We start from the raw sequence: 14579 nt of genomic DNA on the forward strand, positions 1-14579 counted from the left end.
TGTTTGCGGTTTCTCTGTGAACTTGTAGCTTGGTGCCGAGTCACGGGCTGGGAGGAGCCAGGTCTCATCCTGCGGTGAAAAAGAGCAACTCGTCAATCAGCCAGAGCCAGTGCAGAATGAAGAGGGGGAGAAGCCGAGTGTCGCCCAGAGCAGCCTGAACCCCAGCAGCAACCCCCCCCCCCCGCCCTCCCCCCCGTGACCCCGCTCCCTGTCTGTGTGTCCATCAGCCCCAGGGCACCCACCCACCCACCCAACCCAACCCAACCCCACCCCCCCCAAAAAAAACTCAGTTGGACCTGACTGACGAGCCTCTTAAAAGTCCCGTCACTTTGGGGGAAAGTTTGTTTTCTCTCTCTCTCTCCCTCTGTCTCCCCCGTGGTCAGCATTCCGCACAACCATCCGCCGAGGGTTTACGGACTAAGCAGGGAAAACGGAAATTTACCCCGCCGGTGGAACAGCAGGTAGGCAGCGACTTTCCTCATGCTTTCTTGGCCGGGTCCGGGACGTCGTTGATCGGCCAGAATACGGAACACGCAGGCGTTTGGGATCGATGTTCCCACATAGTGAGTCCTACCGGGCCGGGGGTTGTGGGGGGAAGAAAAGCTCCAACACCTCTCCCGAGGGCAATGTCTGGTGCTGGGGGACAGCTGGACAACCTGTGCCTCGCCCAGGTGCCCATTCTTAGGCGGTCAGTGGCCGGGAGGGGGGGGGGGAGGAGGAGGAGGGTGGGATGAGTGTTGGGGAGTGGGTGAGAGGGACAAATGCCTCATCTGCTCCCACTTTCCAATCGGAATCACAGGACGGTGCGCAGTAACTCTGACTGGTTCCGTTCTCACCCCTCAAGGAGGATTTCAGTGCCCGCACCGGCTTAATTGAAATAAAGGCGGAAAGTGCTGGAAATATTCAGCAGGTCAAGTAGCGTTTGCGGAGAGAGTTAACGTTTCAAGTTTTTAGTCTAGTGGCTAACTTAATTGAGATTCATTATACTTCAGGACATCTTTGATCTGCACATCACAGTGACCTGTGTGCGTTTTGTGTGGGGTTCTACCAAATACTTCCTGTTGCATTATAAAGCAGCAGGTTAATAAGACATGAATGTTATCCGTCAAATCACAACCTCTTTGCCTATGTTCTCATTCTCGGGGGAAAAAAAATCCCATTTGGATTCTGAATATCTTATAGAGCAGAATTTAAAGAAATGTAATTTAAATTAATTTAAAGAAATTCTGCTTTGCCAACATGGTGTGATCGGGTAAACACAAAAAAAAGACAGCTCGAACGGGAAGACGAGATTTTATGGGTTTCTGTCATCTACATATTTAATATAAATTAAATCATTAGCATTCCGCTTGTTAATTAGAATTAGTATTGGGCTGAGGGACACATAAGGATGAAACCAGTAGAGGGAAAGATGAGATATACAGGAAGTAATGATTAAGCAATGCTTCGGTTGTGTTTTATAACCCTGCAGGATGCATACTATGGGGGTGGGGGGAGGTCGGAGAGATAGTTACGGGTTAGAATAGCAGAGAGGGTGATTCATTTTGAATTGAACGCTGTCCAGATATTGGTTTACGCAGTATAAGCTTTGCTCCTATTTTATATTAAATTTTCCCTTTTAGTTTAACATAGGCTTAGAGAAAGAGACACGACCTGATTATTTCGAGTTCCTGCCAAGTACGATGAACAGACAGAAGCAGCAGAGTTGGAGTTTTAAAACTTTCATTATTGTTGAGTTTTTAGTTAGCGCAGCAGGGAAAGGCCTGATGTTTTAACAGTGCTGTCACAGACTGTCAATAGGTTGTGTTCTAATTTCACAAGGTGCTAGGAGTGCTTCCTGTTGAGGCGAGCGAAGTCGGCAACTGCTTGGATCGATCACGTTTGACATTTCTGACACTGCGCTGAAGAATTTAGAAATTAAATTGCTCAATCTTTGAGGAATCATTGAACTCAATATTTAAGTAAGTCACAAAAAAAGGCTTAGTGGCTGCTGAAGATGATACACAATTGCCGGTGTCTCTTGTTAATCTTTCAGTGTGTGGTCACAGGTTAAATACTCAGGCCCATTAATTCGTGTGTTATGATCAAAATGATCTTTTCCTGAGAAAGGGCATCCATCAGCTTCCCCACCGCCGCCACCCCCCTCCCCCTGCCCCACTTTCCAAATCTGCCTTGAGTCTCAAGGACATAGAGTGGATGTAATAACAATAGTTCCAAGTCTCTCATGAGGATGCCAGCCATTTGAGGTACTGAGTTGGGGACGCAGTATTTTAGTGGTAATGTCACTGGACCTGTAACCCAGGAGGCCTAGGCTAATGCCAAGCCGATGTGGGTTCAAATCCCACCATGGAATTTGAATTCAATTAATTAAGGAAATCTGGAATTAAAAGCTAGTCTCAGTAATGGTGACCGTGAAACTATTATCGACTGTTGTAAAAACCCATCTGATTCATTAATGTCCTTTAGGGAAGGAAATCTGCCGTCCTTGCGTGGTCTGGCCTATACGTGACTCTTGTGTGGTTGGCTCTTAACTGCTTTCCGAAATGGCCCAGCAAACCATACAGCTCAAAGGCAATTAGGGTTGGGCAACAAATTTGGCCTTGCCAGAGACGCCCGCGCCCCATCAAAGAATTAAAAAAAGAATATTGCATGGCATTAGCTATAAATTCTCTTTTATCTTTGCTTTATCTTAATATTCCAATACCAAGAATTATTCGGTTTATTTCTAGACATTTACAGTAAAAACAAAACCTAAAACCAGCACTGAAGCTAATGTAATTTTTTTAAAAAACTATAGCGTTTCGCAGATGTAAATCTCGGCCCATCAGTCTGACATGGGGAAGTTGGGAAGTTTCTAAGGGACTGCTCACTAAAACATATTGATTTTTTTTACAAGACTAGAGCAAAATGGAAGTTAAGTTTCAATAATGATATCATACTACATTTAGTAGTTGTTCCATACTCTGCATGTTCTGAGAATATAGCATAGGGGCGTTAATAATTGGCTTTTAAAATGGCAGAAGCTGTGAACTTTGGCACAATTAGTATTTTAGACATAAAAACAGATAACGCTGGGAAAAACTCAGCAGGTCTGACAGCATCTGTGGAAAGAGAAACAAGAGTTAACGTTTCGAGTCTGTGTGACTCTGCTTCAGAGCTAAAGAGAGGTAGAAGGTATTTTGGAAAGACTTAAGGAGTTCCGTCCAACTTTCAGGTCTGGATGAAGCACGAGTTTGAGTGAGAGGCGGGGTGGTAAATCTTGATTTCAACGCATTGAGGTTGCAGTGTCCAGGAAGGGCAGGCAGTGCTAAGCTGTGGTGGCTTTGTAAGAACCGGAGGCAATGGTTCCAGAGGTGCTATCACCCCAGATTGGAAGCTCGTGATAAGAGACAGACAGTATACCAGGTCACCGAACCTCTCCTTGTCTACTTTCCAGAAGTACGAGAAAGAAAGTAGAACATTCTCCAAACGTGCGGGGGATATACGTCAGTTTTGACACTAACAAATGGTTAATCACTGCTCGCACATACGAATAGGAATCTTATTTTGCGCCTGGAGATCTTTTTGCTAAATTTGATAGACTGATCTTTTCCTATAATCCTGAAACCCAATGCAATATACAACTCGCAGAAAATGTCCAAAATTATAATATTCTACAAGGTTTGACTCTTGTAGGCTGTGCTATGAGCAGAGGCTGGATTCGGAACTGGGTGGTTTAATATTGTGCTTACATATCTTTCCCGCTTCCCCCTTATAATAAACAAACTTTCGCTATTGATTATTTTCCTGCTATTTGTCTCTTTTTCTTGCTCCGTAAGTTAATTTCCTCTTATGAATTGCTTAATACCAAGCTCTATCCCGCTCAATGAACAGTCTTTCGAATTCAAAATTCGGAAAGGCGTGCAGAATCGGTGTTTCGGGATTTGTTCCTGCCTGACCAGATATAACTCCGGGATACCTCGGAGGCAAAGCCGACATTAATCCAGCTCACGTATCAAATAAATTCGCGCCAAATGAATAGGATCAGGTAGACAAGTTAGGTTTCAAACTGCATTGCAGGGCTCAAATCGCTACTCCCGTCTGTGGACATTTTTTGATACAAAAGGCAACGCATTTCCCTCAATAAATTGGCGATTTGCGCAATTTATCGTGTACCTGTCTCGGAGCGTGCATAATAACCGCGTCTTTTCGATGGCAGGTTTGCAAATTAGTTCATTAACAGGCATGTTATTAATTTAATGACAAATTATAGCGCGCGAGCTTGACTCATGATTTTTCATACCTCCTTTTTATTCGGGTCGGCCTTTCACTGTCTGGTAACATATTCATTCCTTTGCAGTCGGCCTCGACTCTTGGTGGACGCTCCCTCGGCAATGCAAGCTGCCACATGGAGTAGCCTCGGAGAACAACAAGCATCGCCTTTAACACCCGGCTTCAACTCGTGGAAATCGCCCGCCCTTCCCAGAAACTTGGGGATTGCCACCTCCGGGAGCAGCGCCTTCAGCCCCTCGTTAAACACAGGCCCCAACTTTGCCTTTAACAATAAGTATGCTTTACTCAACAGCCCGAGCTTGAAGTCTCAGGACTGTGTTCAGTTCAAGCCCAACTTCCAGTCCACGGTTGAATACTTTTCAAACTCCTTGCACCCACGCGTCGACATGGCTCAGTATCATGATTCTTGGTTCAGACCTCCTCACCAGGGGAGTGCAACTGAGGATGGGGGTCTCCCGGCCACCTGGTGGGACCTCCATACTGGATCGAACTGGATGGATCTTCAGAACACGCAGGGTGGTCTCCAAAACTCCACCCACCCAGGTGGGCTTCAGCCTCCTTTAGGGGGCTACGGGTCTGACCACCAGATCTGCGGCCCCCCGACTCACTTGATACAGTCAAGCCAAGTTATGATCAACCAGGACGGCTATAAGCAAACTGACCCCATCCAGGAGCCCCTGGTCCTGAACCAGACGTTGGAAGGAGCCACCAGGGCAAAGAGCACCAGGCGGTCTTTGTCTCGAAGCTCAGCACAGGGCAGCTGCCGATGTCCCAACTGCTTGGAGGCGGAGAGATTGGGGACATCCGCAGATGGCAGCGCCAAGAAGAAAGTCCTTCACAACTGCCACATCCCAGGCTGCGGGAAGGCCTATGTAAAGACCTCGCACCTCAAGGCTCACCTGAGGTGGCACAGTGGGGACCGGCCTTTCGTCTGCAACTGGCTCTTCTGTGGTAAGCGCTTCACCCGCTCCGACGAACTCCAGCGGCACCTGCAGACCCATACTGGATCCAAGAGGTTCTTCTGCCCCATCTGTAACCGGGTCTTCATGAGGACCGACCACCTTACCAAGCACTTGAAAACGCATGGGGAAGGCAGCCAGGCAACTACCAAAGAGTCCGCTGGGGAGGCCAGCAAGTGCAACTCAGTGTCCGTACAATCCCAGTCCCCAGGGGACATCCAGAGGGACTGTGAGGGTAAGGGGGTCAACGATGGACTCCCAGTTGCTGATAGACAGCAAAATTAAGACTTTGAAAATATTTTTTCTCGGTATAAAAAAATAATCTATTGCCAGTGTGTGAAATAGTTGCACTTGTCAACTGCTGTATATTATCCTAGGGTGAGATTCTGAAGGAAATTCAACATTCCTGGAAAAGGTTACACTTATCTAATGCTTTTACACTATTAAAGGGGCACTATATTTTTGAAAAATTGTTGATAAAATCAGTTTTCTTTTCTTTACAAGGTATACAATGTAATTAGGTCTCCCCACTGTCCCATGGTATCTTCCTCTGTTTCAAAGAGCTGAATAGTCTCTGTCTCATCCATTCCCTGTGGCACAGCATTTCCCACTCCAGAAATCCTCTGTGTAAAGAGCTTGTTTTTAGTCTCACTCTGCATTCTCTTAATTACAATTTTAAATCAGTGAGCCTTCATCACTGACTCCCCAACTAGAAGAAATTCCCCCTTTATTATTCCATTGAAATACTTTGTAATTTTAAAAAAACTCTTTCAAATCTGCTTCTCCTTCTTCACTGCAGTGGAAATAGTCCCAGTATTTCAATTCTCTCCTCATAACTGTAGCCTCCTGCCCCTGGGATCCTGCTGATGAATGTACTCTCTTAATGACTTTAATGACCCAGTTGGAAAAATGTTTTCTGTCAACTTCTGTTTTTATCATGAGGCAAGCGCCCTATTTAATACCCTTGTGTCTGTTTCATCTATCTTTCTACTGATGTTAATTGTCAAAATTTAAGCCATCAATTTGAACAGAGATGTTCTTACTGGAACAATCTGGATAATAATGGGTCATGACTAAAGGGGTTATTTACATATTAGGCTCACTTCTGCACGAGGCACTACAGTAAGCTACACTCTGGGAGGGTAATACCTGCTGCAGCATGATTTCTGTGATTTAAACATGAAACATAGTTCTTATTTAGTTTTTTATTAAGATGGTACAATTTCTGCACTTCAAAAAGAGATTTGCTGTGTGCAGTGTTTCGTGATATTTTGATGTGATAAGCTACAATATAAGTGCAAATATCATTACTAAATTGCTCCAGCAGGCAAGAATGAATCTTTTAAGGAGGTTTGTGCCATGAGCTCAGCCTAACTAAAGCCTCTTTAATGGAAGGAATTATTCACATCATAACCAATATATCATTCTAAAGCAGCAGAGTTTATTTGTTGCAGCTGCATGTTCAAAAAATTTAAAGTAAAGCTTACTGACACAATATTAAACAGAATGAACAAATAACTTGGAGACGTCCAAAGCGGTGGCTCTTGTAATTTTAGGCAAAAAGTGAGTGTAGTAAATTTTTTTTTATTTAAAAAATGATTTTAATGCTAATCATCCAGGTTGTGTCTGGACAGAATAAATAATGCGCTAGAGATTTTAGTTGTGACATAGGACTCCATTAATTGCTAGGATGAAAGCTGTCAATGGCAGATGCACTTCAGGATTTTGCCCTAGTGTGAGTTGCATTTTTTTTATAGTCAGCATCCTGTGTGCAGTGTAATAATGCGTCGAGATGGTATGGGTGATATGGCATGTGCTTGGTGCCCTTCGACACACCAGAGAGTGCTGTGACATAGGGCATAGGTGACTTCGAATCAAAGCCACCGTCGCAAATTTTAGATAAACACGTTTTCTTTTTGATTACTGCTATTAGATATGGTTGTGTGTGATTTTGTCATTTTTTAACAACAATTTTATGTTCATTTTCAGCTGTTGTCTATGTTTTTATTTTATTCCAATGGCATTAATATAATTTTAAGTTTGTTTCCTATGGTAATATTTCACATGGGGAGCAAAAACAAAACATATTATATTTTCCAGAAAATATGAACGGTTGCATCTATTGTTGCACCTAGATACAAAGACAATAACATCCAGTCAGATCCTAAAGTCATGAAATTGATGGGGTTGATACTGAAACATTTAATAAATTGTATATTTGCATTAAAAATGATGGATATTTATATTTTTAATGTAAATACATAGAATAAATAGAACATCACACTGGCTTTAGCCATTTCTTCGATTATTTGACTTTGTGGGAGGCATCTCATTATTTACTTGTGATAGTGATTGCTGTAAGTTATTGGTCTTTACCAGGTGTGAGATAAACTAATCGTGCCTGCTGCTGGTGCAATATCATTGTATGACAAGGTAAACCTAAATTAAATGAACTGAAAATCCACTTTTTCCTTTAATAGCCATATTTCTGATAGCTGCCTCACAGCTCCTGGTAGCATGACCTTTGAAAGATTGCTTGCTGATGGCACTGCCCTTGTTAGCCTCGTCTCAGTACCTATAGCTTAGCCGCTTGATCAGCCAGCTCCTGATGATTCTGTCTCTCTTACCCACTTACCTTCACTCCTGATGGCCCAGCCCTGTGTTCAGTATTTTGCTGGTACATTCTAGTTCTTTTTTTTAAAACTCTTGGGATATGGGCTAGTAAGGCCAGCATTTATTGTCCATTCCTGGTTTCCCTTTAGCAGTTGGTGCTAAACCTTCTTGAACCACTGCAGTCCATTTAGTGAAGGCATTCCCAAAGTGCTGTTGGGAATTTCCTTCTAACCTAACTGAACACTATTTAACTGTGCATGTAAGAAGAATAAAACACACAAATGCTAAAAAAAACACACATTCTGGAAATGCACAGCAAGTATATTTGTATCTGTAACAAGAAATACAGATTAACATTTCAGCTATGAACCCTACACCAAGATCAATACCTGAAATTTGTATTTCTCTTTGTAGATGTTGTGGCATAGTCCAGCATTATTCATTAGTATTTTAATGCACATCATCTGTTGCATATCATGATCAAGGAGTTGTAATAAATGTTAGTGGGAAATGAACAAAGTCAGATGTGTTAGTTTAGAAAAAAATAATTAATTTCAAAGAAAATTGAATTAAACAGAAAGTAGATGTGCAAACAAGCCATTCAGCCCAATTGGTCCATGCTGGTGTTTATGTTCCACATGAGCCTCCTCTCTCTCATCTTCATCTAGCTCTATCGGCCTAATGTTCCATTTCTTTCTCCTTCGTGTGTTTATCTAGCTTCCCCTTAAAAAATGGTTAATCAATGCAGTGTTGGGAGATTCAATCCTCTGATACTGATTCAAGTCACTTACAATTATTATTCACAACAGCAGGTCTGATGCTAACCATGATGATGGAAAAGAGTGGGGTTCATGGTGGGATGCTGTTACAGTGGTTCTTGACCAATCAGAATCATGGCTATGTTTAAACAGAATTTTAGAATATTTGTATTGTATGACAAATTTAAAACAGGATCCAAATTGGTCCAACAAACTCCTGTACGAAGAGTGTAATTATTTAGAACTATGATATGTGTTTCAAATATTAAAAGATATGTTAAAATAACACACTCTCCATCCACTTAAAAAAATGACCTGTATATTCTTACAGAAACTTGGATTCTATGCTGTGAATTACCTACACAATAGGAAACTAATGCTGAGTCTTTTATTTAATTAACATTGTCTTTATAGTTGACAAAAAAATAAAGATTTGTTTTCAAATGTTTCATGATGCCTCTGAAATGGTTTTTTTTACAGTTTGGATTGTACAATACTATATAAAAAACAAGGATCCCATTCTGTTCCTGGGGTGGAAATTCGGGTTGGATATATTCCAGGGGATTTCATCACATGATCTTCTGCCTCCAATTACTCTATCCAAATAGTCATTGTTCCATCTCTAATGTTTGTATAATTACCAAATAAAATTGTTAAAAGACAATGAGAAAAATACATTTTTTTAATGCCCAGAGATTTTTCTCCTGGATAGCTCATAGCAGTCTTAATCATTAATTACTTCCAGATGCTCCTGGAGGATTGGGAACCCTATCTATGCTGAGTTAGCTGACCTTAGATATGTAACCAGGGGACACTACAAATGGCCTCAGTGCCTCCACGCTAGGGAAAAAGAATTAGACAAGGCTCCTGCTCGTAATCACTATCCAATGACCCCTATTGGAATTTATGTATATGGTAACGTGAGCGAGGACAGAATCAGGTGGTGTTGTGATGCTCCCTGTCTTCAGAAACTTATGATACTGATATTCTGCTCTCGTTCAAGAAGAGTGATCACTGAGGACCAGAAAGTGGCTGACATTGTGGAACCTTATCCTAGCAATCGTCTACGCTTTCAGGAGAGGGTCAACACTGTAGGAATAAAAAGCCAACAGAACACCAAAGTGGTGACCCTTAACTAGCTGGAAAGTGGATCAGAAGCAATTATCATATAAAACATTGCAGAAAGGAGGGGAAATAGGAAACTAGGGATAGGATGAAATGTACAGATGCCATTCCTAAACCATTGGGATAAATGGGACAAAATTGGACAGCTCTTTCAAAGTGATAGCATAGATATAACAAATGGCCTCCTTCTGTGCTCTTCACACACCATGTGGTTAAGAGCTGGGATGCGATGCCTAGGCATGTGGTGGAGGCAGGTTCAGTCGAGGCAATCCAGAGGGAATGAGACTGTTATCTGAAAAGGAAGAATGTGCAGGGTTACGGGTAGAAGGCGGGAGAATGGTACTAAGTGAATTGCTCATTTGCAGAGCTGGCACAGTCACGATGGGCTGAATGGTTTCCTGTGCTGTAACAATTCTGTAAGGTTCTTTGATTTTAAAAATAGCAACAAAGATTGAGTTCCTGAAATACACTATTCAAGGCCGAAAGACAGAAAATGAGGGAGGGGTCAGTCAGGAGCAGTGATAACCAGTGCCTAAAATGGAGAGCAGGAGTGAGAGGCAGCCAGAAAAACATCAATTTGGGAGTGTAAGCGAGTTATTCAGAAATGTATGTAGAGAAAGGAGATTGGCAATTGGGACAGTCATAGCAGAAGAGGAATGGAAAGCAAATCAGCCATTGCAAGACACAATCAGAACAAATCAGCATACAAACAAAAGATACAGTGAGTGTGCAACAAAGCAATTAATTGATAAGTTCCAACAAGATGGTGAGAGATCAGGATACCTTTTTATTTTTATTTTACATTTTGGTGTTGCAAGTTTGCATCGATTGAGAATTTTCAGCTGGATCACAGTGTGAGAGAAGATAAATATTTGGGAGTTATTCTGAGTTCAGGGTAAAAACAAGCTGTTTACTCATCAGACCAGTATTTGTGCCTTATATAGGTTTGTGTCAGCTTGGCTCTACTTGTAACATGCCCATCCTTAGTCAGAGAATTGTGGATTGTCAGCCCTGCACCAGCAACACATTGAATCTGGACTATCACTGCAGTGCAATACTGAGAGTATACTGCATTGTTAGATGTAAGATGTTAGATCAAGGTCTACCTGTTCAGGTGAACGCTAAAGATTCGAAGGGGAGCAGAGGTTTCTCTCAGAGTCCCTGGTCAAAACTCCTCCCTCACCCAGTACCAGAGGAACCTGATTAATTGCCTCTTTATCTCACGTCTGTTTCATGGACATTGTTGCATCAAACCTACTTTTGTATAAATAACAAACACTGAATTGTCATTTGGTAGTACAGAACTTGAGTACTGCTAGAAAAAAAGACATGTCGAAGCTTTTCATTGTGCACTCATCAGGACACTTAGCAAGAATACCAATATAAGGGGAAAACAACAATTTATACTGTATGAGAATAGAGTGCAGATTGGTTGACGAGTGGACTCTTATTGGCAGAGGTGTTGTAATGGAGAATACGCCAGTGCTGGTGACTGACAGTTAACTGCCAAGCATTGTTTGAAATTTAAACCAGGCATCTTGACCTGATTGGTCAAGGCATTGCCCTGACCGCTTGACCAATCAGAGTCCACTTGCCAACCAATCAGCACTCTCTTCTCATACAGTATAAATTGTTGTTTTCCTCTTAGATTGGTATTCTTGTGAAGTGTCCTGATGAGTGCAAGACGAAAAAATTCAACATGTCTCTTTTTCCAACAATAATCAAGCACTTAATTCCAAAACAGATTTATCGTGTGAAGTATTTTTAGGTATGATGAGATTCTTAAAAATTCCTTTACTTCTCAGTCAATCAATAGGTACAAAGTACGACACTCAAGCATGCAAACCAGGAATCCTAGAATGATATAGCACAGGAAGCCATTTGGCCCATTGTGCCTGTGCTGGCTCTTTGGTAGTCCAGCTACCCAATTAGTCCCACTTAACCTGCTCTTTCCCATAACATTGTAATTATTTTTTTCCCTACAAGTATTGATCCAGTTCCCTTTTGAAAATTGCCATTGAACTGCTCCCATCAGTCTTTCCAGAAATGCATTTCAGATCACAACAATCCACTGTTTCCTCATTTCACCTCTGGATCTTTTACCAATCATCTTAACTGATTCCTGGAACTCACTGCCTAGGAGGCTGGTGAACAATGAATGACTTCAGAAGGAAATGGGATGGGTACTTGAGGGAAATAAACTTGCAGGGCTACGGGGATAGAGTGGGGGAGTGGGATTGACTGTATTTCTCTATAGAGAGCCAGCATGAACTCGAGGGGCCGAATAAACTTTTGTGCCATATTGACTCTGTGACTAAATCTGTGTCCCCTAGTTACTGATTCTTCTGCCACTGGAAAGTAGTTTCTCCTAATTAGCCTAATTAAACCACTCATGCTTTTGAACACCTCTATCAAAATTTTTCTTCGCCTTATTTGTTCTAATGAGAACCACCCCAGCTTCTCCACATAATTGAACTATTTCATTTGTGAGACCATATCTACAAAATCTATATCTACAAAAGTCCCAGGTTCAATCCCTGGCCTGTAGTAATTTAAATTGACCTAATCTGAGGGGATGAGGGGCAATCAAATTGGCCTCGGAGTCCCTGTATTCTCCTTAATTCCCTTCCCTCACCTAGCGGCGTATGAGGCAGACAAAGCCCCATGCCTATGTCTGTTTCCATGACTAGTTTGTTCCTGGAACGGGTCGCTAGCCTATCACCAGAGGCTATGGCTTGAGGGGCGTCACTCAGCATCAAGCATGGCTGACCAGGAGAGTCTCCTACTCTTGATTTACAGGTTGACAATCAAGCTGTTTGGCCACATTATGAATGCACATTCCATGGCTGTCAAGTCCTGGGGTTGGACTCGAACTTGGAGCTTCTCGCTCAGAAGCAGGGATGCGACCCACTGCAACACAAGATCCCTCTGTCCCTGTATTAGGAGTCAAGAAAAAAAAATCAGGGAGAACCTCTAAATCTGATAGAGGTTCATGATATACTAGATTAATACGTACAACATTACATCTGAAGCCTGGATTCAAAATTGTTTCTGGCTGATTGGATGAAAGGTTTTCTCTAGCTGTTAGTTTAACTGCCTCTAAGTAAAATTATTTGGTTGGTTTCAACCCTGTTCTGAGTGGACGCAGTACAAAATGGCATACAAATAAGCAATATTGCTCACAAAATCACAAGATTTGAACAATCCAAGCACAGTAGGGAGCAACTTTGCAAATTTGATGTTAAATTGGGACAGAGGGATTTTATCATGCCTGTGGCACAAAGGTACCTGATGGAAGAGTGCTTAACACTGACACTGGATCAGAAAAATATTCTATTGCCCAGCACTAACATCCCTCACCACAGCTGTGGATAGTGAGCAGCACTCACCACTCGTCATGTCACTGCAGCTATGTTTTATATGTCCAACAAGACATAGGTCTACAGAAGACTGTGACCCTCAGGTGGCCTATAAGCAACACTATTGTCAACCAAGGCTCAGTTGGTAGATCTCTCACTTCTGAAGCACCAGGTTGTGGGCTAAGGTTCCACTCCAGGACTCTCCAGTGCAGTACTGAGGGAGTTCCGCACTGTTTGAAGTGTCGTTTTCTGAATGAGGTGTTAAACCAAGGCCTTGGCAGCCCTCTCAGATGGATGTCAAGTTTACAAGGCTGAGGAGTTGTAGGGTTGTAGGAGGCTACACAAGTAAGGTGGGCAGGGGATGTGGGGTAAGGTTATGGAGGGATTTGAAAAGGAGGATGAGCATCCTCGAAGGGGAGCAGGGAGAGTTACCCCTGGTGTTTGGCCAATATTTATCCTCGATCAATATCACAGAAACAGATTAGCTATGTCACAGAAACAGATTATCTAATTATTATTACAATACTGCTTGTGGGATCTTGCTGTGCACAAATTAGCTGCACTTCACACTTTACAACAGTGACTCCATTCCAAAAGTATTTATTTGTAATGTTTATGGGTTGAATATGGATGTACAATATTACCAACAATCGACTAACACTTCATTGCTTTGCTCATTATTGCAACAAAGGGTTTAATCAATTTGTTTTAAACATGCTATACAGGAATTTCATACAAATGCAGTAATATTCACATTGTCATTTTAAGCCATTAATGTTTTATTGGCAGTAACTTCTCCTTTTGTTATTTGCCGTCAGTCTGGATTTTGAGCTGGTCAGTCCAGTTTCATTCAAAAATCTCAGACATAAACCAAACACCAAGCAAAAGAAAAAAATGAAAGCATATTTTCCACTTCTGTGTTTCATCCTCTGGTGGCATCACTTATTGAGGTTAAGGGTTTCAAAGCAAACAGTAGGATTTAAACCATAAGCTGTCACAGCCCTATTCAACATTTTGTCTGGTTCTGACTTTGAAAACTGTGACAGCTCTTCCCTGTTGTATTAAAACACTCTTAATCTGTAAGTAGCTCAGTGGATGCTCAGTGATTCAGTGGGTTCGATCTACTCTGTTTCTTGTTCCTTCACAAACAAAGAAATTCCCTACAACACCTTCTCTGAATAAACTTAAACTCATCCCAAACTCTGCTGGCTGCTTGCTAACTCATAGCCAGACTCATTCACCAGCTCACTATTCCTGAATGCCTTGATTTTAAAATGCTCATCTTCCTTTTCAAATCCCTCCATAACCTTAACCCACACCCCCTGCCCACCTTACCTCTGTAGCCTCCTCCAACCCTACAACTTTTCAGAACTCTGTGTTCCTCCAATTCCAGTCTCTTGTTCACCCCCCACATCTTTCACTCCACCACTGGGGGCCTTGCCTTCAGTCGCCTAGGCCATGAGCTCTGGAATTCCCTTCTTAAAGCTCTCCAC

At 42.2% G+C, this 14579-nt stretch overlaps 1 protein-coding gene across 2 annotated transcripts; it reads left to right on the forward strand.

Moving 5' to 3' along the window:
- Nucleotides 1-267: 267 nt before the first annotated feature.
- LOC121294032 (transcription factor Sp6-like) lies at nucleotides 268-9225 on the forward strand. 2 transcript variants are annotated; one of them, XM_041217538.1, is made up of 2 exons: nucleotides 268-461; nucleotides 4340-9225. In XM_041217538.1, the coding sequence occupies exon 2, from the start codon at nucleotides 4374-4376 to the stop codon at nucleotides 5514-5516; it is 1143 nt and encodes a 380-aa protein (XP_041073472.1). In that variant the 5' UTR covers nucleotides 268-461; nucleotides 4340-4373; the 3' UTR covers nucleotides 5517-9225. The 2 variants fall into 2 exon arrangements, with proteins under 2 accessions (XP_041073472.1, XP_041073473.1); XM_041217539.1 differs by lacking the exon at nucleotides 268-461 and adding an exon at nucleotides 1842-1961.
- Nucleotides 9226-14579: the final 5354 nt, after the last annotated feature.

This window comes from Carcharodon carcharias, chromosome 23 (genome assembly GCF_017639515.1).
Source record: "Carcharodon carcharias isolate sCarCar2 chromosome 23, sCarCar2.pri, whole genome shotgun sequence".
Taxonomy (NCBI): domain Eukaryota; kingdom Metazoa; phylum Chordata; class Chondrichthyes; order Lamniformes; family Lamnidae; genus Carcharodon; species Carcharodon carcharias.

Excerpts from the sequence above, each read along its gene's own strand:
- LOC121294032 (XM_041217538.1), top strand. The coding sequence starts at position 4,374 with ATGCAAGCTGCCACATGGAGTAGCCTCGGAGAACAACAAGCATCGCCT.